At 56.0% G+C, this 23,763-nt stretch overlaps 3 protein-coding genes across 19 annotated transcripts in view; 2 read left to right on the top strand and 1 right to left on the bottom strand.

Annotated features, from left to right (window-relative positions):
• Window positions 1-6: 6 nt before the first annotated feature.
• GRAMD2A (GRAM domain containing 2A) lies at window positions 7-8,141 on the top strand. Of its 3 annotated transcripts, none has more exons than XM_068695747.1 (11): window positions 7-149; window positions 277-390; window positions 495-543; window positions 2,164-2,236; window positions 2,315-2,418; window positions 3,158-3,256; window positions 4,206-4,277; window positions 5,343-5,405; window positions 6,493-6,818; window positions 6,906-7,013; window positions 7,129-8,141. In XM_068695747.1, exons 2-11 carry the CDS (start codon window positions 287-289, stop codon window positions 7,130-7,132), a joined length of 1,002 nt encoding a protein of 333 aa, XP_068551848.1. In that variant the 5' UTR covers window positions 7-149; window positions 277-286; the 3' UTR covers window positions 7,133-8,141. The 3 variants fall into 3 exon arrangements, with proteins under 3 accessions (XP_068551848.1, XP_068551850.1, XP_068551849.1); XM_068695749.1 differs by lacking the exon at window positions 7,129-8,141 and having other exon boundaries at window positions 122-149; window positions 6,493-6,646; window positions 6,719-6,818; window positions 6,906-7,017; XM_068695748.1 differs by lacking the exon at window positions 7-149 and having other exon boundaries at window positions 163-390; window positions 6,493-6,646; window positions 6,719-6,818.
• A 1,934-nt stretch (window positions 8,142-10,075) lies between these two features.
• Window positions 10,076-23,763, top strand: part of MYO9A (myosin IXA) — a 192,915-nt gene continuing 179,227 nt past the window's right edge. For 13 of the 15 annotated variants that reach the window (XM_068695738.1, XM_068695739.1, XM_068695741.1 and 10 more), the window contains exon 1: window positions 16,848-16,952. The gene's annotated coding sequence lies outside the window, so the exon portion shown is untranslated. Of the gene's footprint in view, window positions 10,096-16,847; window positions 16,953-20,341; window positions 20,629-23,763 lie in introns of those variants that run through there. The other 2 variants (XM_068695727.1, XM_068695726.1) reach the window with 2 other exon arrangements.
• On the bottom strand, window positions 10,128-16,735 carry SENP8 (SUMO peptidase family member, NEDD8 specific). The gene is made up of 3 exons (XM_068695750.1): window positions 16,597-16,735; window positions 16,127-16,285; window positions 10,128-12,757 (listed from the first exon to the last, which is right to left on the bottom strand). The coding sequence occupies exon 3, from the start codon at window positions 12,712-12,714 to the stop codon at window positions 12,076-12,078; it is 639 nt and encodes a 212-aa protein (XP_068551851.1). The 5' UTR covers window positions 12,715-12,757; window positions 16,127-16,285; window positions 16,597-16,735; the 3' UTR covers window positions 10,128-12,075.

Below are 23,763 nucleotides of genomic sequence, written 5' to 3'. Positions count from 1 at the left end.
TTTAAGCATGTGGGCGGAGCGCGCGTGTGAGGCGATGCGGGGGGCGTTGGCCAATGGGGGCGCGGGGCGGAGCGGCGGGCAGCCAATGGGCGCGCGGCGTGGGGCCGCGAGGCAGCGACGGCGCCGGGCAGCGCGGGGCGGCCGCGCAGGTGGGGGCCGGGACCGGGACTGGGGGGGGGGCGGCGGGGGCCGGGGTCCCGCGGGGGGAGGGGGGTGAGGGAGGGGGGGGGGCAGCGGGGGCCCCGCAGCGCTCAGCGCCTCCCCCCCCCCCCGCAGCGCCGCGCCCATGCACGAGAAGGCGGCGCCCCCGCGGAGCCCCGAGCCCATGCCCGGCCGCCCCCAGCTGCAGGCAGCGCGCGGCCACCGCAGCCTGGAGGCCCTGGACGGCAGGTGAGGGGGGGGGCGGGCACCGGGCACCGGGCTCCTGTCCCCGTTCCCCTCCCCGGTGCCGGGGGCCGCGGTCCCCGCTCACCCGGTGTCGCCTTGTCGCGCAGCCTCGAGGCCCTGAAGGACGAGGACATCAAGAAATGCCCCCGGGAAGCGGTGAGTCCCGGCCCTCAGCCGCCCCTCGGGGCCTGCCCCGGGCTGCGGGAGCTGAACGCGGGGAGCCGGGGGCCGGTTCGTGGCCGTGAGCTGCCCTGGAAGCATTTTGGGGGCTTTGTGCAGAGAAAAGCAGAAAGCTGAAAGTTTGCGAGCAAATCAATTCGCTTCTAATTGAGCCGTTTGGTTGCTCAAATCGCACCTGAGGTGGGACTTTCCCCCCACGGGAGGAGAAGGGAGCTGAGGAGCCCTCTGTCCGCTGGGCTTTGCGGCTCCCGGAGCAGCAGCCGGGCCCTGTCCCGTGCTGGGAGCGGGGCAGCCCCTGCCCGTGGGGTGAAGCCGGAGCCGCTGCAGCTGGCGGCGTGACGCAGGAGTAATCCCGGGTAAGCCAAAGCCTCCCTGCGAGCAAGGGGACATCTGGAGCAACAGCAGCCCCGTGCCTGGGCTCCAGGAGCAAGGAGAAGCTCCTCGGTGCAGCAGGAGCTTGGGGTTGGCACGGGACGGGGCGGCACGGAGAGATTCCTCTCACCCCAAGCCGCCCCCGCTTGCTCCCGATCCCATCTTTTATTTTTAATTTTTTGAGGCCTGGCCCACTTCAGCCTCGCCTCCTGCGCCTGGCAGGGAGCAGGCGCGTTGCTGCCCGCGCCCGGCGAGGCCGTTCCCCGTCCCGCTGCGCCAGAGCGGATATATTTAGCAAAATATTTTGCCGATTATTCAGAGGCATCTGGGAGGATTCTGAGCGCCGGGCAGGCCGCCAGGCAGCTGGGTGCTGCTCCCGAGATGGCAACGGGTTCGTGCTGGGACTGGAGGTGCTTCATGGGCTGAAGGGACATCCAGGGGTGGCTCGGTCCTTTTCCTCACCCCTAAAAGCCCCGAGATGCTCCCACCGATGCCCGCCACCAGCCTGGTGGCTCTCTGGAGGGTGTCTGAGCCGCCCCCAGGTGATGCTGAGCCTTGATCCTCTTAAAACCCAGCTCATCCAGCCACAAGGTGCGCGGGGCGGGGGTGACCTTGTCGCAGGAGGGCTGTGCTGGATTTCTCCGTGTCCTGGGAAAGCGTCTTCTCCCTCCTGCGTTTGCCCTGGATTTCAGCTGTGCCGCCGGAGGGACGGGGGTAAAAATCTGCCCGCACAGCCTCGGAGGAGCAACCGAGCGGATGTAACGTGAAGAGCTGAGCTCCTGCCCTGCGTTTCCCTGCTGTTTAGCGTTATTTAACCACCGCGTCAAGGCGCAAACCGCTGCCGAGCCGCACGTCGAGGAGGCACCGGGACTATAAGCAGCGGGATGGCGCGGCGCGACGGGCGCAAAGCAAGTGTCACCATGCCCTGCATCGTGCTGGCATGGAGGGAGAACCCGCTGGGCAAAATAAACGGGCTGCAGATGAGCTCGGTGGAAAACCATCCTAGCAGAAACTTGGGCGTCTCCTTAGATAAACTCTTGCTGGAAATGTTTTTGGGAGGGCGGTGTTTGCTGTTGCGGACCCTCCTGAGCTCCTTATCCCTGTGGTGCTGGGTCCTGATGTCCCCAGCCCGATGCATTTGCAATTTGCAAATTTGCAAAAAAACCAACAGGGTGGGTTTGGGTCTCCTCCTTATCGGGTGATTTTGCTCTGCTCCCTTTGCAGGCTGCCAGCAAGTACAACTCGCAGTACCACAAGCTGTTCAAGGACATCCCGACGGAGGAGAGCGTGCTGAAAGGTGGGCAGCGCGGCGAGGGGAGGGTGGCGAGGGGCTGAGGGGTGCTGGCACCCAGCCTGACCCTGCTCTGCCTTGCAGTTTGCTCCTGTGCGCTCCAGAGGGACATCCTCATCCAGGGACGGCTTTACATCTCCCCCAACTGGCTCTGCTTCTACGCGAACCTTTTCGGGAAGGACATCAAGGTAACGCGGTGCCTGGGTGCAGGGTGCCCCGCGTGTCCCTCTCCCCGTCCCAAACAGCTCTCCCAGCAGCCTGCTGATCCCTTCCCACACCCGAGTGCCACCAGAATTGCCTTCAGGAGCCTGCGATGCAGCGGGGAGAGCTGCCTGCATCGAGCCCAGCTCTGCCTCTTCCGATAACCTGCAGGATCCGCCTTGGGAAAACAAACACTGGTCGGGTGTAAAATTCCCCAATGCAAAACCTCATAAAAGCCGCAGTGGTGTCTGAAGGAAGATCAAAGGTTTCCAGAGGATTCGGGAGGAGATTTGCATCTCTCTTCACTTCTCTGCTTGCTTTACAGTCTGACGTTCCCCAGTTAACGTTGTGGCTGACGGGGATCTTTGGGAGAAACGACTTCCTTCAAAGCCGGGCTGAATTATTTATATTGGCAGCTTTAAACAAATGTACCTGATGGAAGCGAGGTGCCGCACTCCCAAAGCTCGGCACGTTTCGATGGGGTTATTCTGCCACAGATTGCAGCCTGCCTCGTTTTTAACCTTGCTTGCAGGACCTCTTGCAACGAGCCTTAAGGACTCGCTGTGTTTGTGTTGGATGAATCCTTCTCCGCGTCCCCGCTGCTTTCATCGAGCAGAGATCGGCTCCAAGCTGAGCTTAACGCTGGGGGGTTGCCACGGCCTTTAACGGAGACAAAGCCATCTGGGGGCCACGCTAAATCCCCTCGCCCTGTGTTTTCCCCTCCAGGTCGTCATCCCGGTGGTCTCCGTCCAGCTCATCAAAAAGCACAAGACGGCGCGGCTGCTGCCCAACGGCCTGGCCATCACCACCACCGCCAGCAGGAAGGTAACGAGCCCTCCCCAGGGTCCCTGCGGCATTTTTTGGGGGGGATAAAGGCCTCACATCGCCGGCTGAAGCCGTGGGCTGCTTGGGGAGTGAGCGCGGCTCTTCGTGCTGGCGGCCGGCCAGGGCAAACACTGCAGCTCTGCTTTTGTTCCTGAATTTCACTTTGTTTCTAGCCGAAGCAAACCCCAAGCAAAACCCGGCCGAGCCTGGCAAATCCCTGCCAGGCTCGAGTAAAACCTTTAAACTTCTTAAACCCGAGGAGGGGATGGGGTTTGGGCCACAATACACAGCCTAAGCTGGCGGAGAGCTTGGTTAATGGGCTGAGGCTGAGCTGTGGTCGAGCTTTTAAAATGCGCTGCTTGTTTTCTGCCGAAATGTGCTGACGTCGTCCTGCTCAGTGCTCCGAGTCCTTGCCTGCCAAGGCTGCTGCTCGTGGCAACGTTACGCGGATGGCATTTTAGCAGGGGGTAGCACAAGGCAGGATTTGGGCGTTTAGGTCCATCTGCCCTTTGCAGCCGTCCTGGCTGCGCCGTGCATCGCGTGGGCTCTGTGTGTTGGACCGAGCCGCGGGCTGGGGGATGCTCTCGGTCGCTCCCGACCCCGTTCTCCTCCACCACCTCCTGCTCAGAGCCCGTGGGGACAGCAGCCGAGCAAAACTGGCCCTGAAAAATCTGCTCTGTGTTTTAGCAGGCAGCAAAAATAGCAGCGGGGAAAAACTCAGGGAGATAAATACCTGGGGGAGGGCAGGGGGATGCAGCTCCCGGAGGGGGAAGATTCAAGGGCAGGACGTCTCTGCCTGGCCCTGTCTTTGGAGAACTGGTGCTCCAGCAAACCCCGGGCAGCAGGAATTGTTTGGCCACGTCAGACTGCTTTTGGAGGAAGGATTGGGCTTGGGGTGGTTGGAGACCTCTCCCCCCTTCTTCTCTCTCATCTTCTCTCTGTTTTTCAGTACATCTTCGTGTCGCTGATCTCCCGTGACAGCGTCTACGATGTCCTGCGGAGAGTCTGCACGCACCTGCAGGTACCCCCTGCCACGTCCCCCTGTCCCCATCCTGTGTCTCGGTGTCACGCTGGCTGTGTCCCGCTTTGGGACATGCTGCTGAGCATCACGGGGCCAGAGCCGCTCTCAGCATCCCAGCAGGACAGAGCCCGTCCCTGTCACGTGGGTGTCACGGAGGTGTCCTGTCCCCGTGAGCCACCGGGGACCTGTTCTGGGTCACAGATGAGCGGGGCAGAGCCCGCAGTTTCTCCTCTCGCTTTCGCAGGGTGTGTAGGTGCAATATTTATAATCTGGTAGCAGTACTCGTTCTGCCAGTATGCGCATCGCTGCCTTTTCCCCAGATCTTCTAAAGTTTGTTGGGGGGTGGGAAATGCTATAAAATATAATAAAAATCTGAATTAAAAAGCCTGAGGTGGGGAAGAAATCCATCAGTCCTCAGGCTGGAGGTGAGGGTTATCATGAATCTCCTTCTCCCTGCCTTGGAAGTGTGTGGGAAGTGGTGCTGGAGCCGTTCCTGCCCGGATGGGTGTCCCCTGGGACAGCAATTTGGGTGACTCAGCCCCATCCCTGACCCAGTGGGACACAGCAGCTCTGCCCCCGAAACTGCTCCGTGGATATTTACCCAGTGGTAATACTGGTTTGCCATTAAGAAACATTTTACAGGTTGCGTGCTGCCAGCAGCCCAGCGCGATTTCCCAAATATGAGATTTCTCAGGGCAGCTTTTCACCTGGTGGATGAAAAGTTGGAGATACCTGTTGCTGAAACGTGCCCAGCTCTGCCCTAACATTACTTTTTTTCCCCCTCTCTTCTGGTTCATCCCCTCTGCCTGGCTGGGACCTTTTGCAATTCCTTGTTTTTTGGGTTTTGGGTGTGGTGGTTTGTTTTTGTTTTTTGTTTTTTTTTGGAAATGGGAAGCAACCCCATCAGATGCTTGTGAGATTTAAAGCAGCTCATCTTCATTGACCCGCTGGTGAACCAGTCGAAAACCTCAAAATCTCATTTTGTAACCCCAGCTGGAGCAGGGAGAGGGGCAGCAGGCGGTGAGAGGAGGGTGGGTCGTAACGCCCGTCTTGTTCTCCCTGCAGGTTTCGAGTAAGAAGAGCTTGAGCTTGAAGGAGTTCACGGAGGAGCCTGATGCCGTGTCCCTGGTAAGGCTTGGGGCTCACCCACGGCTCCGGCAGAGCCCAGGGCAGTGCAGGAGCAATCTCGTGATGGGGCAGAAACAGCTTTAAAAAAAAAAGAGTCAAGTGACGGATTTGGGAAGTCTGCAGCAGAACGGCAGCCACCGGCACAGCCAGCCGCTCCCTGGGGGTTGTTTATAGCCGTAAAATTCTGACTGAAGTGCAAAACGCTTCTCAGCTCTCACTGCGACCTCTGAAACTGATGCAGCTCCCAGCTGCGAACACCGATAACGCTTTGGGAATGTGATTGGATTACCCCAAAAAAAGAAAGTGTTTTTTTTTTTTTCCTGTTCTGGCTGGTCCTCGGGGAGCTGCTGGCAAAGGGGCTGCGATGTGAGAGGCAGGCTGGGGACAAGGACAACGCGAGCTCCGCGCCAGGCGGTAGGCGAGGGGGACGAAGTGTTTGGTGCCCTCCCCGGCGTCTCTTGGCACCGCCCGCAGTTTTGGCTGGGAGTGGGTTTTCCGCCGAGCCTGCGATCAGCTGTGCGGCGTCTGTGTAATTTTTCTGTCAAAACATTTGGAAAAGCGAGCGCGTTTCTGCGGCACCGCGCAGCTCGGGAGGAGCCGTGGGCGCGCGGCGAGGTCTGGCAGGTGTGTGGTGGGCGAGAGCTCGGCTGGCAGCTCGGAGAGCAGCACGAAGGTCCTCGGCTGCGCGGGGGAACAGCCCTCAGGTGTTTTAAATGCAGGTCTAAAGACGAGGGCAGTGCCGTGTCCTCTGCTGGACGTGCTCAGGAGGTTGCTGTGGTGCCAGCAGCTCCCCAGTAAACGTGGTGGAGTTGTCCCAAAACTTTCCCTAGCCAAAGCTTGGGGAGTTCATCGCTCCTTGGCGAGGCCACGGGTACGCAGCTGGGAGCTGCATGGGGCATCCCAGGGGTTGAAGGTGTTTCTCCAGGCGTGACTTGGGGCTGGCAGCAATCTCCTGGTGCTTCCAAGGGACCTTTGTCCCCGTGGAGGCCATCACGATGGCGCATTGGACGTGGCTGTGCTCAGTGGAGCTGTGTGAGGGTTCGGGTGTGGATCCGGCCCCCTCGGCACCGCCGGTTCCTCCCCGCAGGAGGTGATCGTCCCCGAGGGCAAGTGGAGGAAGGTGTCACCTGCGTCGCTCTCCCTGTCCCTGCCGGACGCCGACTACCAGTGCATCCACCGGGCCTCCGTCAGCAGCCTCAGCGCCAAGGAGAGCTTCACCTCCGAGGAGCCCCTGGCCTCAGGTGAGGGCTGCGCCTGGCCGGGGACGCGGCGTGGGAGGAGGCGCGGAAACCGACTCTCGGTTTGCATTGCAGAAAGTGCAATAAACACGGAGGAGGAGCTGGAGGTGGAGCAGAGCTGCGTGGCGGAGCTGAGACCCTCCGACTACCAGCTGCTGAAGATCTTCATCGTGCTGTAAGTGCGCCGCGGGTGGCCGTGCTCTGGGGAGGATGGGGCACGCGGGGTGTGCTCGAGCACTGGTGCTTGTTCCTCCTCTCCCAGGATCTGCCTCCTGGTCGTGTCCTCCTCCTACCTGGCGTTCCGCATCTTCCGCCTGGAGCAGCAGCTCTGCTCCCTGAACCGGGACTACCTCTCCCGCGGGCACAGGAGGTGAGCGCCCTTGGGGCAGCGCGAGCGCCGCAGACGGGGATGTTTTTGGGAGGCAGGTTGCACTCACCCCGTCTCACCCCATCTCACCCTGTCTCACCCCGCTCTCTGCCTGCAGGTGACCGTCACCCCCAGCCCAGGACGAGGACCAGACGGTAGCACTTTGTGTACAGGGCCAGCATGGCTGTGGCGTCCCTCCAGAGGGCACCGGTGCCGTCTTCCAGCCGAACCCCGCGCCTCGCACGCGGCCCGGCTTCCCCCCAGCCGGTAACATGGGACCAAACACCTCTCCTCCTGCCTCCTGCTCCCCGCAGGACTGCCCGGCCGGCTCGCGGCCGCGGGTGCCAACTCCCCCTACCACTACGAACCCCTTTCCTCCCCGGGACGCCGACGTGCCCTAGCACCGGATGATGGCTCGGGGAGGGAAGCGAGCCCCCCCCTTAAGACTTGCTGCTAAAATGGTCACTGTTTTTTACTCCAGACGTGGGTTTTCTTGTTGAAAGATGACCTGAGGCTCACCGGGAGCCCTATAAGCACGTGGATGAGCTGTGTGTGCCCTGGGTGAAGCTCTGGGGCAGGTGCAGCTGCACCGGCCTGGTTGTCCCTCTCCGTGAGCCCCTCCTGCAGCCCAGACACCGCGGGGATGGGGGCGCAACCTGGGCTCCCCCTGCCCCTTCTGTCCTGGAGCAAAGGGGCCCCGGGGCGCGTGGCCCCGCGCAAAGCACTTTAGGGTCCTCCACAACAGGCGTCCTCTGCAGGGACCGTGCCTGGGAATGGTGCTGGACCAAGGGCTCGTTAGCCCCGCTCGCCTCGTTAAGATGTCCCAAAAGGCCTGGCTGTCACGGGCCAGCAGCCGGGATGGCGACGTGCCCCCTCCGTGTGTTTGCCCTCGTCACTGTGCAGAGCGAGCAGGATTTGTCTGAACCCTTCCCTTGGGCGGCGCGTCGGGAAGGCAGGGGATACCTGTGCGATTTCATGGTGTTATTTTGTTTTTTTGTTTTTTCCTGTTTTTTGGGAACTAAAAGTGCTGATGGGGCCAAATCCCTGAGCCCTGGGGAAAGAACTCGCTGCCTGGCTCAAGGCTGTGAAAGTATTTTAAATGAAAATAAATAAAACCACGATTTTCTAGCAGTGCCGCGAGCATCCTTGTGTCGATGCCGGGGTTGGGGAAGGGCTGCGAGCCCCGGAGCGGGGTGCTCGGTGCTCCCGCGTGTTTGGGCTGTCCCAGGAGCTTTGGCTCGTTGCTGACCGTGTCCCCTCTGTGCAAGGAGGGCGAGGACACGGCTTACATTTTGGTGTTGGGAGAAGGTCCTGGGTATTGTCCTCATGCCACGGCTCGGGACCGGTGGCATCCCTTTGGGGCAGCCCTGGCAGACCTCTTGAGCCCCAAACATCACCACGTAGGAGAGGCCAGGAGGTACACGGAGTGGTTTGGCACCGTTTGGGGGACGCCGGGGTGTGCGTGGGGCACTCGGTGTCGCTTCTCCAGCACCAGGTAAGTGCCACGAAGGGTCCCCAGGGATCTCTGGACGGGTTCCCCGGGGTTTTGTTTCTAAATTACAGGGCCAGGGACAGCTTTTGGGAAACCCAGAGCTTGGGGAGCAGGGGGTGAGGTGCTAGGGAGGGATTTTTCACTAGGTGGCAGCAAAGACTTCGGGACTGCAGGGGCACCTTGGGGACGGTGTCAGCCTGCTGGTGGGGTGCTGAGCTGCTGGAGCTCGGGGGGACAGGCTCCAGCTGCCTCCTCCTCCTCCTCCTCCTCTTCCTCTTCCTCCTCATTGAGCACCCACAGCCGAAATCCCCCTCCCAGCCTGGCCCTGCAGTACCCACTGCTGCCCTTGACCCTCAGAACGTGTTTTGGGGGGCACAGCGAGAATGGGACGAGGCCGGGTGACACCTCATCACCTCGGTTTTTGGGGAGATTTCAGCACCCTGGGGTGCTCCTCATCCTTCACTGGCACAGGAAAGGCACCGTGATGCTTCCCTCAGGGGTTTTGTTCTGCTCGTTTGGCTGGCACAGGTCCCTGAATGGCTGTTTGCGCAGTGCCAAGCTCTTTTTGTTATTATTTTCTTGTATTTGCACAGTTCTGGGTGGTTTTAGCCCAGCAGGGAGTGTGTTTGGTGGCTGAACTGAAGGCAGGGATGCTGCAAAAAGGTTTTGGCTCGGTCACGGCAGTGGGCAGGCAGAAGCGAAGGGCGGTTTTGGTGAATGCAGGACCGGGCTTATTTGGGCTGGCACCGCAGGGACTGGATGAAACCTCACGTGGGAAAGGAGGCTTCTGGAGCAGGTTTCCATGCTGACCTGCTTTGTATTCCAGGAAGGGCACCCTGCAGCGAACGCAAAGCAGGAGATACTGAACCATCTTCCCCTGCTTCTCCCTCAAAAAACACCTTTTTGGGGTTTGTTTCCCAGCCACGAAGGTGAGCACAGCGGCGAGGTGCCCAGCCGGAGCCACGGGGTGCTGCCACCACCCCACGCCCGCCCCATGGGCGTACGCAAGTGCTCACGGGGTGATGAGGTAAGGCTGTGTGAGCACTGCACGCACATCTCTGCGGAGGCTGTGTAGGAATTTTCTCTGTCCCAGCACTGGGAATTTGCCCCTCCTGGTTTCCCCTGCTCTCCCGTATATGCTTGCAGAGAAGGTTTGGAGTTTTTCTGATTTTTTGGGGACCCTGGTGTGATTTGGGAGCTCCTTTCTGCTGGAAGCTGGTTGCTTTCTTTTCTGGAGGGTGTTTGTCTGCTCCTGTTCTCCTGAGCTCGGTGACGCCTGGTTGAGCGTATTTACTTTTCTTTGTGTAAAGAAACACCACGTAGAAGCTCAGGGTGCACCAACCGTCTCCAGCAGCCTCCTGGTGTGGGACAGAGGCTCGGGCAGGTGGATGTCCATCACGAGCGATTGAATCAGCCCACACAGGTGCTGGTGGAGTTCCTGCACTCACCAGCTCCACAAATCTCCCTCGTTTTACCAGCCCCAGGAGCAGTGCCTGCACGGAGGAGGACTCTGCCACCGAGTCACAGCCACCGCAGACGCGATGCCACGGTGCTGCAGGACAGCCGGAGCCACCGCTCTGCTGGGTGCTGGCTGTAAGTACTCTCAAAAGAAGGGACAACAAGCGTAGGGCTTCAATTAAATTTTATTCGTGGTTCCCCAGGGAAGAAGTGGGACCCTGGAGGCGTTTTCTTCCTTCACTCCCTCCTCTTGCTTGGGCAGGGAGGAAGATGAGGGAGGTGATGTTGTCACAGCACAGACAGAAGTGTTCGTTTGCATTCAATGAGCAGCTCGCCTGCAGTCTCTGAGCGGTGATTGTACTCGGTGCTGCGGGGCAGGCGGTGGGGCGTGGAGGTGTTACACCTGGGTAATGGCAGGCTCAGCCTCGGTGGCAGTGGTATAGCTCTGTCTCAGCAACACGGGCCCCACGCTCAAAAAGAAATCCCCTCGGCAAGCAACTCGATGCCCTTTGGGGCAACTTCTGTGGTTTTGGATCTGTCTGAGTGGTGGAGGTGCTCTTCCAGGGAGCGCTGGTGCTGGGAGGAGAGCCCTGTGCTGCTGGCTGCTTGCTGGCAGTAGCGGCTCGGAGCCTCGTTTCGCCCCACTGCTGTCTGTGATGGTTTGTTTGGGTTCTGGAGGAGCCTGTGGGGCTGTATCTACTTACCTTTTTCTTCAAAACAAGGGAAATTGATGTTTCCGCCCCATCCTACTCTGTGCTGGTACCAGCACTTGTGGGACTGGGCTGCAAATGAGCCGGGTGAGGAGTTGCAGGTTGAAAACAATCCCTCACCTCTTCCGCAGGTTATTTTTGTCCTGGATTTCTCTGGTCCAGTTGGCACCAGGGGTGTGGTTGCTCTGCCAGACACCACCCGAACAACTGGCTCCTCGTTTCTCAGGAGGTCATAGATTATTCCTTATCCTGCAACGCCATCTTGTTTGCTTTCCCACTGCCAGTCCTGTCTCTTAATAATAGGATCTGCTCTTAGATCCCATTTGGAGTTCAGCACTGGAGGAAAAGTGTGTTTCGTGTAGGCCGATCGTGAGAGAAGTATATTAAGGACTGAATCTTGAGCTTCAAGGAGACCGCGCTTATCTTTGGCTTTTATACCTCAAATTCTGCCCCTTTGTTCTCCCTGGTATGTTTTTTTTTTTTCTTTTTTTTATCTGGAGTAATGCAAGAACTGGTTTTGTGCTAGAGAAAGCACAGCAAATGATAACAAGAGTTGGGGAGCACTGCAGAACCCTCCCCACCAAACGGAGATGACCTAAAATTGTAATGAGAAAAGAAACTTCAAAGCCTGAGTGTCACTTTCCATCTCAATTAAGTTTCCTTTTCTAGGATTTGTTTTCTCAGCTTCCTATTAATCTTCCAGCAGCTCAGAGTCAGGCTTTAATTTGTAATCAGAGCAGACAGAGGTGGGGAAGGGGGGGAAAAAAGGGGAAGGAAAAAAAAAAAGCAACCTTGATGCAGCCTAGGAGCACCTATCTGAAGAAGACAGCTTTTTTTTTTTTTCCTGCCCCAATCTTTAAATAATCACAGCATTCTCTTTTGAGTCTCATCACTTGACACAATCATCCCAGCGTCATGCATTCTGCAGCCTTGCTGCTAAATCCAGGCTTCTCAAACACACTGAGCTGTAGGCACAAATTAGGAAAGTCCATAATGAAGTGTTTGGGGCTTGTATTTAAAGGTGATTGCTAAACCTGGCCAGAAGAGCAATGCCCACAGCTAATTAAAGCCACCTAACGAGGGCGTGTTGCCTGCTGGGCAGAGGTGGAGAACTATCTTTAGCACCTCATTTTGCCACAGCAATTAGTGTAAAATAAATAAATAAATAAATAAATAAATCGGCACTGATAGGAGGATTCCTTTGAAAGCAAAGGGGCTTTACTGGTGGGAAGTTCAAAGGCCAGTGATTTCCAGAGGAGACTAAGGCTTTGGGAGGAGGGCACTGCGGGTTGTGGCAGTGCTGGAGGGGTTACATTCTTCTTTGGGGAAAATCCTGCGCCTGGGCACCTCCCTCAGGCACTGGGGGTGATGATGGCGACAGGAGAGGCGGTGGTGGGGACGAGCATCACTTCTGGGCGAGCTTGGTGATGAGGGCTTTCCAGTCTGCTCTTTTCTGCGTGACGTAGGAGGGGGTGAGGAGCTGCAGCAAAGACTCCTGGTGGCCCCTGAAGTATCCCTGGCACAGAGCCTCGGCGTTACAGATCACATACATCCCACAGTCATAGCTGTTCTGCTGGGCTGGTGCCTTCTCCTCCACGAAGGTCACTTTGCCCCCTTTTTTGCCCAAAAAGGCCTCCAGCTTCCCCGCCACCTGCTTGGCATGGACGGAGTTGCACTTACTGTGGGAATCATAGTGGGCGAAGCACTTTTTGTCCCTGAAGTAAACCAGTAGGCTCCAGTGCGTGCCCCCAGCAGCCTGGTTGGAGTTGTCATTGATGGGCAAGAACACCAGCTTCTTGTGGAGAAGGTCTAGTGGTTGAAGGAATATGGCTATTTCTTCCTGGCTAAGGGCACATTTGATGAACTGAGCCACTTCGGGACTGATAAAGCAAACCTGATCGCTAAATTCTTGGAACTGGTCGCTGGCAAAGTACTCGAAGGCAAAGCCGATGATGTGATCGTTAAGCCAGTTCGGGGGCTCCAGCAAGGCAAGGTCTGACTGCCGCAGCAAGCTGTCCATGTAGCTGAGAACAACAGGGTCCATCCTGCGTGGGTAGGGGCCGCTGCGCTCCAGGAAACTTCAGAAGCTGCAACACAAGAAGGGTAGGAGAGAAATTAGGCAATTAGACCACACCTTTGACAAGACACAGAGCCACAGCTATGTCGTGTTCCTTCTCAGCTAGCAGAAAACCAAGTCTCCCAGGCTGAAGGAGCAGCACTGGCACCACCTGCCAGAGGGCAAGGCTGAGGACAGGCTCCTTGTCTGCAGTATGCGACAGGCTGAGCTGGCTGCTCGTGCTGCTCTAGGAGCAGTCTGTGTCTCTGAGGAGATAAAAAGCCTCATGGTTACAATCTTCATTTGTGCTGTGGGTGGTTTCAAAGCAGTTCCTGCTCAGAAACTGCCAGCATTCCTTCAGCTCCGTGCTTTGCATAGAAAAAACACAAAAATCTTCACCTAGCAGAAATCAGTCAGCATTGCAGCGTTTTACCTGCATGGTGACAACCACTGTAACGCCTTGCACCACTGGTATTCATTAGAAACAGTCTTTTCAAGCCTGCCTGATGGCATACGTCCCCCTTTGCCCAGCAGACAGTGCCGCAGCTCCGTGCCAGACGCGTGACCTGTTCCAGGAAAACCTGCTGGTCCGCCAGCACAAGAGGCACGGCTGCGGTAAGGAGAAGCCAAGCACAACAAGATGACAAACAAACCAGCTCCCTGCCGTGGGAATTTTTAGGACAATTCTCTAGATACCTGCTAAAGATTTCAGTAGTTCTTGTACTAGCGAAGCTGTCAAATCCACCAAGCATCTCTGTCTTTCAGCTTGGGTTTTAACTCACCAACATTTTGCTCATAAAAGATGTTATACTGATTATTTTAAGCTTCCTGAATTTGGGTTCAGGAAGTTGTCTTGCAGCAGGTGTACAAGCACGGCTATGAAGGTGATCTTGAGAAGGGAAGAGTGTCAGTACTGCGTCAGACCATCCCATCTCTGGTAGCAGAGAAACCTGGTGAATGGCACTGCAACCGGCCACATGGACCAGATGCCTCAAGCTCTCCCAGCTCCAAACTGTTTTGAAATTCCGCACGGACACAGGCTGAGTCACTCCATCTTGTTTTTGAAGCCCTTTTGCTTTGTCTTTGCTGTTGGCTATTGCAGGCGAATGTGGCCACCTGGCTGCTCACAACCCTCCCATATCAGTCTGTGCACACCGAGCACTGACATCCTTCCAGACAGAAGTGGGTCCTCGCCCTGACCTGCTCTGTCCCACCTTTTCCTCCTTGTTTGTCCAGACTATGCTGTGTCCTCTTAATCTGTGCCTGCTTACCACAAGCAGTGGCTGCTTATCCTTAGGAGCCATCTGGTAACGCAAGCAGATGCTAGCACCTCGGTCTCCCCACCCACGTTTGAGGACATCTTCAGGGGACTCACCTGGGTTTGCCAGGCAAAACATCAGCCTCTTTTCTGCTTTATTTGTGCATCCCCTAATTCTGTTCTTTCCTGGTTCCTACGCTCAGCCCAGTGACAGGGCCACCTCTAGCTTACATACAGCTCCTTCTCAGAAGCTGCTGCCTTCCTGGCTGGGAGGATTAAAGCGTTTCCAGAAGGAGGTTGCAGCACGCTAGGAGGTGCTGCTCAGCAGGCAATGGTGAACCGTCTGGGACCAGGCTGGGGTTGAGCCATGGGATCTTCCAAACACAAATGGCTGCTTTCACCCCGCTGCAGCAGCCCTCTTTTCCTTCCATTCCCCCATCCTCTGCCTGGGCTGCTCCTCTGCTGCAATGCAGCATCAGCCCCGAGGCATCTCTTTGGCTGTCTGGGAGCAAAGCAGCTTCGGGCAGCAGCAGTGCTGTTGCCTCACCCTCTCCTCGTCTGTGCCAAATGCGGCACGAAAACATCTTGGGGTTTCTCGAAGCGCTGTGTGCAAACTAATAACGATAAGATTGCTTCGGTATGATTCACTGTGAAGAAGACACTAATTATCTGTTATGATAGGGGAAAGAAATCACGTGTTGTTGTTTACACCTCAGGAAGACGATTTGTGCTTCTCACTGCAACATGAATCATGAAAAAACCCTTCCTGTCCAGGTATGCATAATCTCAGAGAGATTTAGATCTAATAAGTCTTGGCAGGGCCACAGCGCACGTGACTCACAAGCACCAGAATGGCTGAAACACGCTGCGTGTGTCATACGGCGGAAGGAAGGGCCGAGGTAGAATGTCTTGGAGAGCTAATAACTATTTGTGCATCACCGATAGACCCGGCACATGCCAAGCTGCAGGAGTCACTGAAAAGGAAGGGGAGCAGTCATTGTTATTTACACTGAGCCAAGCACAATGGTATTTGGACACGCTTCCTATGTTAACGAACTCAAACCATTTCCAAGTTTATGGAGCAAATCCTTTGCAACAGCCTGTGGTATAAAAACAACACAAAAAATCCAAACCAAGTCCCAGGAACACAGTACCATGCTTAATTATAACCATGTTTCTAACACAGTACCATGCTTAATTATAAACATGTTTCTTGTGTGATACATCACACAAGCGTGAAGTGACCAGTTTAAGGGGGTCAGAGGGTCACTGCTCACATAACTTTACACATACCCACACAGAGCCCCGAATTCTCCTTTACCACATTTTTTTTCTGCATCATCATCTCCCAGCGATGTACAAAATACACCCAGTAGCTTTCCAGGCCAGTCGAAATGTGATTACAGGCAATGGACAGATGCGAGCATCCTGTGTTCTGTTAATTTTCCACTCTGCAGCAACACAGCTTTATTTATTTTTTGTCAAAGATAAAAAAGAGGGACATGTGGCCTCCTCCTACAGTCAGGAAGGGAGAATGGTTATAGCAAGTGCCTTACCACCACGAGCTACTACTTGTAATTTCACCGCCATCTGGCATTTGTGAAGCTGCTCGTGAGTTGTGCTGGGTGGCTCACAGGAAAACCCTCCACAGCCCCACGCGCCCTTCAGAGCTGCTCAGGGCCAGCAGCAAGGACTGAAAGCACTGTGTCACAGAAGGCATGTGCTGTCAGAGAGCTCCCGCTGATGCTAAAGGCAAACCCATAGAGGAGCTGGGACGTGGATCCCAATGCATCCAGCGTTAAGGGTCTTTGGGCTCCAAGTGGCTCTGCTTGAACCCAGCCAGGATTTGCCTCCTTGAAGGCTCAGCACGCTCTGTTCCAAGGTTTTCATGAAAATAGGAATAAACACTGATGCAGGCCTGGAACAGTTGTTCTGGGTTACAAGCAGGAGTCTGCCTCCTTTGCTTTATTTGTGTGTCAGCAGCTGGGATTTGCAAAAGCCATGATCCCTGGCTCCTCAGAGCAGTGCTGGCTTACCTGATTTTGACAAGAGCAGCAGGGGGAGGGATAAAGGATCGCTCCAACCACCACCCAGCCCCACGAGCAAGCCCACCCGCTCCGGGACCCCCTCAGGGTTACCGACCTGACACGGCCGCGCTCTTACACGGGTCCCACAGGTGGCCGCCGTCCTCGCATCTCCGGGTCTCCGCGGCGGGACGAGGGGTCCGTGGCTGCCGGCCCCAGCTTGCTCCGTGCCCGGCTGGGGCTCCTGGTGCGGGGCAGAGCCTGGGTTTCGGGGCAGCTGGCAAAAAGAGGCGCAGCGGTGTGATTGTTGTTATTATTGTTGTTGATGTTGTTGTTGTTGTTGTTGTTGTTATTGCTGTTGTGGGGCCCCCCTGGCACCGCCTCAGGCTGCCCGCGGCCGGCTCCTGAGGGCCGAGGAGGGCCCGGGTGGGCTGCGAGCCGCGGGGCCGCCCCTCCCGCTCCTCCCCGGCGACCAACCCCCCTCCCGGCACAACGCAGACACCCCTCTACCCTTACCCTATCAGCCCTGCTCCCCAAAACCCCTTTTTCCTCACGTTTCACCCCAAAACCGCGGGGCCGCTCCCTCACCTGCCTCCTCGGCGCCGGCCGGTTGCCGGGCGCTGCCGTAAAGCAGGCGAGCGGCGCGTCGCAAAGCGGCCGGGGGGCGGGACCGCACCGTGTGGGCGTGGCTTAGACCAAGTGGGCGTGGCTTGGGCAGAGTGGGCGTGGCTTGTGCGGAGTGGGCGTGTCCCTCCCCCGGCGCCTCCCCCCTCCCCTCCCGTCCCCACCCGGCGGCGCGCGGGCAGGCGGGCGGGCAGCGCGCGAGCCGCCCCCCCCCGCCCCTCCCTCCCTCCCCGCCGCCCCCCCCCCCCCCCAACCCGCGGCGCGAGGCCCCTCGGCGGCGGCGGCGGCGGCCGGGATGCGCCGCGCCCGGCACCCCCCAGGTGAGCGGCGGGGGCCGTAGGGGGGGAGAACCGGGGGGGGGGGGCTGCACCCAGCGCCTTTGTTCCGCCCGCGGAGGTACCGGCGGGGAGGGAGCGGGAGGGGGCTGACAGCGCCGGGGGAGCGGCTGCGGGGCCGGGCGGCGTGTCCCGGGGAGCGCCCCGCGGAGGAGCGGTTCCTCGGTGCCCCCCCCCCGGTGTCCTCCGGTAGCCCCTCGGCGTCCCTCGTCACCCCCCGGTTTCCCTTCGTCACCCCCCGGTACTCCCTCGGCATCCCTCGGTCCCCCCCTGTCACCCCCGGCATCTCCCCGGTGCCCCCCCCGGGTCCCCTCCGCCTCCCCTGGGACCCCCCCGGTCCCTTCAGCACCCCCTGGTCCTCTCAGCACCCTCCGGTCCCCCCCTTGTCCAGCCCCCCCCCCTCCATCCCGGTGCCCCCGCACGCCCCCCCCCAGCCCCTTCCAGCCCCTTCCCGGGGAGGTGCGGGCACTGTTGCTTTCTGGAATTTTCCTAAATCCGTGCGAATCGTCCCCTTTTTCGGCACGAATGACCCCCCTCGCGACGAGGCGGGGAGCCGGGGGGTGCCTTTTGTTGCGGGCTTCTCCCCGCAGAGAGCCCCGCAGCCGGGCTGGGCATTGCCCGGAGCTCGCCCAGCCCCTGCTGCAGCCCTCGTGCACCCTTTTGGGAGCGATTTCAGGAGATTTCGGCGTGGTGGCGAGGAGAGCTCCGCTGCGGGGATTGATCCCCAGCGTGGCGTTGTGCTAAACCCATCGCGCCTTAACCCATGGTCCCGTCACCGCGAAGAGGTTCCCAGCTGGGGACATGGCTTTCTGGCTGCCTTCGCGGCTTCTCCTCCCCGAGGAGCGCTCGGAGGCGAGGTGTGAGCGTCGCCTTCCCGTGCGTGGCGGTGGTGGGGATGACGGGAGCGAGGGACGAGGCCGAACACCGCCGTGCCGAGCTGCCCGCGGGGTCACAGAGACGGGCGTTATCGCCGGGCGGCATCTCCTCCTCGGTCACTTGCTCCGGGGCCGCGTGATAATCACGCTTGCCCTGACGTTTTATGAGTAAATGTCAATCGTGGCGGCTTATCCAGTTGTTTAAATTTAAATTTAGTGAGAAATCGCCCTGTTCTCCCTTATCGAGGGCTGTTCTGTGCTGGGATGCTCGTGCCGGGCTCTGGGGTGTTTCCCCGTGCGTCCTGCCCTAGAGGACCTGCGGGCTGACCGCCTTGCTCTGCTCGTGGCAGCTTCTCCCTCCTGGCCCCGTTTTTCCATCCTCAAGGCTGTTTTGAAAGCTCTCGGTCCAGGCTGCTTGGAGCAGGGGAGATAATTGAGCAGCGTGACCGGCGAGTGATAAGCTCTTGTTTCCCGGTCTATCAATGATGGTGCAACTCGATACTAGCAGTGGACAAACGGGGATGACGTTACAGATTAAAATCCCATGGTCAGTCGGTGGCAACTGTGATGAATCTGAAGGGAACCAAGCTGCTGCTTCATTTGGATCACTTGATTTTCTTATTTCTTAAAGAGTATCAAAATGTAGATTCAGCTTTGCAGCATGTGCGCGCCTCAAATTTATTTCTTCTACGCATCCACAGCTGCAGTTATGATTTGTAAAATTCAGTTTTGCCTTTTTTTTTTTCTTTTTGTGGGGATCTGCATTGTAAGCTTTAAAGGTATCAAGTGGCTGACATGACGTCTGCTGTTGCAGTATCTTTTAAAAACACTGGTGCTTACATGTGCTACCTAGTAGTACTCTACCCAAATCTTTGGGAACCTTTGATTCCATTTTTCATACTGGGCCAAACATCTAAATGTCGTGTGCCTGAATTATTTCTTATCATGTCCGTCTTAGTGAGCGTTCATCAGGTTTGCAAGAAAACCTCTGAGAATGTTAAGCATGCGAGGTCAGGCGCCCGGGAAACACGAAACCTGAGGTTACCTGTACGGCCGTAATTTAGCCCATTTCGAGGCAGAGCTGTACCAGAAATCCTAATTGCCCGTCCGCCACTTGATTTCCCTAAGGATGGTTTCCAGCTCTGGCACCTCGGGATTCCCAGTGGGGATGGATCCATCGCTCCTTCGCGTCGGCCGCGAGTCAACAGGGGGAGTACTGGGAGCACAGGGACGGTGCCGCTCCCCGTGCTGGTTCCACAGCTCCACATGCAAAGCCAGCGAGGAAGAATGGGGTCTGGGACCAAGCCTGCCCCATAATCCCGAAGTTTTCGTGGTCTCGAGCTGCCAGTGTTTAGCGAAACCGCGAGCTGAAGCGATGTGAGTGTTTCTCAAGGCATTTGTCAGGTTTGGAGTTGTTTTTTCTTAGTGAGCACAGCAAGCAGCGTGTCTCTGATTAGAAGGCCATTTTCTGCCAAATTCTGGTTCTCGTTCAAACCGTGGAGCGGTTGAGTATAATTCCTTTAAAAGTACATTTATGGGGGGGAACGATGCTGTTGAGCTATTTCTGCTGAAGCGTCCTGGCTGCTTTAACTTGATTTGTAGAAATTCCCGCTTCCAGTTCTTTCCTAAATAAAATGGAACCGCGGTTCCGCTGGCATGTGAAATACTTGAGAAGTAGTAACACAAACCAAGTGCTTCAGAAGAGCTGCTGTCTGCAGGAAGAAACCTGACCGTTCCTTAGATGAATTGTTTTGCTGCTGTGTGACCGTGAGGCTCCAAACACGCTCGTCGGGTCGTTTATGAGACGTTTGGCTGCGTTCTGCAGGCCGGCTCCCCAGGATGGGATGGGTGCAGGTTCCGGCTTCAGAAGACGAGTTTTTGTTGGGTTTTTGTTTTTGTTTTTTGCTGAGGTTAAAAAGAGTGCCTTATTTTCTCAGGCTTCGGTCCTGTGTGCCTACATTTGCTTAACTTCCTCTTAAGTGAATGGGATTTCTCTCTTTTCTAAAAGTAAACATGAGCATAAATATTTAAAGGCTGGCGGCTCAAGTTTGCAAATTCAAGACTTTCTCTAGCATTCCTTTAGACAAGAGCAGGATAATAAGAGATTTTTGGTTGTGTCTGGAGAGCTCCTTGCTCCGAGGCACAGCTTGTTAATTGTTGGGACTTCCTGCTACGTGGTGGTGGTTAAAATGCTGCGCCGTGTTTTCAGGTTGGGCGGCTGGGATTATCGCTCGCAGGGAGCCGTGAGAGTCAAGTGCTGCTGATGGGATGTGCATAGAGCGTCATGACTGTCTCCTGATCGAGGTCAATTTTATGGTCAGTTTTCTGTGTTTATTTTTACACAGGCCAAATTTTTCTGTATGCTTCGGGTAGGTGTGGATGCGCAGGTGCCCAGGATTTAGCCTAAGTAAGCTACACAGGTGAAATGCTTGTCAAGGATGAAGGGGGAAAAAAGGAAATGCAATTGTCTTTGTGTTCTGGGGAGGACTTGGTTTTATCTTGCTGTCCTGGTCGGCAGGTTGAGCACCACAGTGATGCAATTCTCGCTGGTGTGACTGCCCGAAATGCTTTACCTCTGTATCTTAAGCAAACACAAGCCATGCGTCCTCAGAAAATGTCAAAATTCAAAAAGGGAGGCATATTGCGGGGTGATTTTTAGGACTGAAGTGATTCGTGTATCTGTCCTAGAATATTAGCAAGAGTTGGGGCTCTGTGACTAGCGATTTTCTTCTGTGGGGAGGAACTGTGCAGCAAGCAGGTACCCACGGAAAAGTTCTGTAGGCAAGGTGAGACCTGTCCGTCTTTGCCACAAATGCTTTTTGTTGTGTTTTTTTTTTAAAACCACAAACTTTAATGCTGCGCAATTGTGTATCGTTGCTTGTAGCTTTTTTTCCTTCACAGTGAAACCGCTTTCCTTCCGATGGAACAAAAGCTGCTTTGCAGCGAGTGGGGTGCTGAGGAGCTGCCTCATCACTTTCCCCGCACCCTCTTGCATTCCTGCCTTCACAGGACATCGGGATCATCGGGATCAGAAGCAACCCGAGCAGGTCACGTAGTCCAAACTCCTGCCCGTGGCTATAGCTGGCTAACATCGGTCCTCCTCACCCTGTGGCTTGCAGGTTGCAATAAAAGAAGGGCAGGGAGAAGTTCGGGCATCCAAAATGGATGAAAAGTGTCGGGGGAGAGCAGGGTTATCCCTGATCCCTGCTTCATGGGGCTCTGCAGGGCGTGTCCCTCACTCGGTGCCCGCTGGCACGACGTGCTGCCACCTTGCACGGTGTTTCTGTGCTGCTGTTAAGCTGATGGAGCCGTAGGCTCCTGCCCAAAGAGGATCTGAGCTGGCTGAAGATAATCGTGGCAGGGGAAAGGAGAGAGCTCTCAGCCGGATCAGTTTGCTGATACCTCCTCGCTCAGCAGCCTGAAGCTGGCAGGCCGACAGCGCTGCCCGCTGACGGTGCTGAGCTCTTTGGGGGTGAAACGGTCGTGCTCCATTTTTCTAGGTGAAACGACACGAATAAACAATACATAGCTGCTCCTTCAAGAACTGTCATTGCTCGCTACTTGCCATTAAGTTGAGGGGTCTCGTTGTTGCTTTTGAGCCCCACTGGACATCCACACAGCCCCGGGCCCCTTGGGTGCAGCGCGGTGGGCTTTGGTGCAGGATGGGGCCGTGTGTTATGTGTGAGGATGCTGATGGCTCGCGTGCCGCTTCTGTGTGGTTAGGAGAGGATTAGCTGTGACTTCTGCATTTGCGTTTTCTGGTTTTCCTGTTGCCCTTGTGACTGGGAGCTGGGTTAAGCCTTTGAAACGAAACGGGCCGAGAGCCCCGCGATGCGAGGGACGCTCTGTCAGTCCCATGACACCGCAGCTCGCTGGGCTGCCGACTGCTGCAGGCTGCTCGATTTCCTCGCTCTGACTTCGGTTTGTAAGCAGGGCCTCAGCACAGCACCGAAACAACTACACGTGTGTGGTGTTTTAACAGTGAGGTCCCCGATGTTCCTCACCGTGGCACAAGCCTGCTGCATGGGGAAGAGGGCTGAAGCTCGTTTTCCTCGCCTTGGGACATGCACTGACTCGGCACACGATGCTGCCACAGAGCAGAAGGCGGGTGGGAGCGATGTGAACTGGTGAGGCACCAACTGATCCCACTCTTGTCAGGCAGCCAGACGGATTGTGTGCTCCAGCTTGGCTGTGGCCATGAAACCCACTCTCGATTGTGTGTATCGGGCCCTTCCAGCCCCTGCTGGCGTTGATACTGGTGCTTTTTAGGGCTGGTGGGGAACAGGCCAGTGGGCTGCCCCCTTGTATCCTGCGTGCAGCAGCAGAAGACAAATGTGTTATAAAAATAACCAGCGTAATGCATGTAGGTACTGCGTTTGGTGTGCAATGGGCTGCTGTTCGATATTTCTGCTACGTGAAACGAAAGTAGTTAGGACCTAACTAAACATGCAAGGAATGTTTTATTATTTTTATGATTTATGATTTTTTTTCTCCCGTTGCAGCTACTTTGATTATCGCCTTTATTAATGTTAAGGAAAAAAAAATCTATGGGCTTCTCTGTCGGGTGTGAATCTTCTCTGCCGCTGTCTCACCTTGAATCACATCTGGTGTACCACAACGTGACCTTGAGTCTGTTGTAGAGTTATTCCCTCTCCGGATGCCTGTTTAGAGTCCCTGCTTATATCCATCAAATGCTGATCATCTGACAGCCTCTACACGGTTTTTAATCAAAATTCTCAAGACTGCATTACTTGTAAAGAATGACCTTTAAGAAGGTACACGATCCCAGATACGCTGTGTCGGCCAGTGGTGGCTGAGCGTTAATGGGAGCGGAGCGTCTAATCCATGCAGATATCTTTGAAAAACCCAAACTCTTAAGGAAAAAGAAATAAAAAAACCGACCAACAATGCACATTATGAATGTTTTTGATAGACAGCCAAGCATTCTTTTATTGTGTTCCACATCTTCGTGTTGGTTTTGTTTAGAGTGATGAACTTAAAACAGTTAAAATATTTACTTTAGAAGACTTCCGTAAGCCTACTGTTTTTTCTTCCGTTACATAAGTACATAGACTGAAGTACAGTTCTTAAAAACATTGACGTTTTTACTTTTGTAAGGCTTGTCTGAGGTAAAGAACTGTTACGTTGGTTTGTGCTTGTTGGGTGTGTAGGACAACCTCTCCTGGAAGGAATTAGGCAATGATTTAATTGTGGAGGAATGTGGTCCCATTAGGTGCAAAAAAAAAAAAATTAAAAAAATTGAAGGCAATAAATCATTAGAAATTTAGCACTTGATTGAAACGACGTTAAGCAACATTTTAAGGTTTCGGAATTAGTGCTGTTGGAAGAGCGGGTTGTGTTTGTAAATAATCCTTCTGGGGGTTTCTTTGACAAACCAAGTGCCGGAGAGCTGTGTAGGAGGCCGCTCCCCGCACCTTCGGGCTGTGTTCAGCCTCCATTTGCCAATCATTCAGCAAGCAGTGGATAATTTCATGGGTTTTGTTGCTGCTGTCAGTGGCAAGGGCAGCTGAACAACTCCTGTTTGAAGAGGGATTTCGGCGGGTGTCGTCTAAAAGCAGGACCATTGTTTCTTCCGTTTCTTTTCATCAGAGAGTAAAGATACTGCCAGCTGAGAGGGCCGGGGTGTGCAGGAATTTGGACGAGGATGCAGCAGACAGGCAGCTTGTTTTGGGTTTGGGCCATCTCACTTGCAGAGCGAGGTGAGACGTCTCGGTGAGCAAAAAGGGCACGCGTGACGTGCTTATCCTCCCACCTTCCATGGGAAGACTGTTTGAGAGGTAATCCGTGCGGGCAGGTGTTTGGGCTTCACGTCAGGAGGGCAGACTGTTCGCCGTGGTCATCGCCTCAGATAATCTTATCCAGAGACACTTCACCGTGCCTGGAAGGTAAGCACGGGGGTC

Source organism: Anas acuta, chromosome 12 (assembly GCF_963932015.1).
Source record: "Anas acuta chromosome 12, bAnaAcu1.1, whole genome shotgun sequence".
In the NCBI taxonomy this organism is placed as follows: Eukaryota; Metazoa; Chordata; class Aves; order Anseriformes; family Anatidae; genus Anas; species Anas acuta.
Note: the sequence above shows the minus strand (reverse complement) of the source record. Positions and strands in the feature narration are given on the sequence as shown.

Coding starts and splice junctions, on each gene's coding strand:
- GRAMD2A (XM_068695747.1), top strand. CDS start 287: ATGCACGAGAAGGCGGCGCCCCCGCGGAGCCCCGAGCCCATGCCCGGC. Junction 2,237..2,314: donor GGAGGAGAGCGTGCTGAAAG/GTGGGCAGCGCG, acceptor TCTGCCTTGCAG/TTTGCTCCTGTGCGCTCCAG. Junction 2,419..3,157: donor TTTTCGGGAAGGACATCAAG/GTAACGCGGTGC, acceptor TTTCCCCTCCAG/GTCGTCATCCCGGTGGTCTC.
- SENP8 (XM_068695750.1), bottom strand. CDS start 12,714: ATGGACCCTGTTGTTCTCAGCTACATGGACAGCTTGCTGCGGCAGTCA.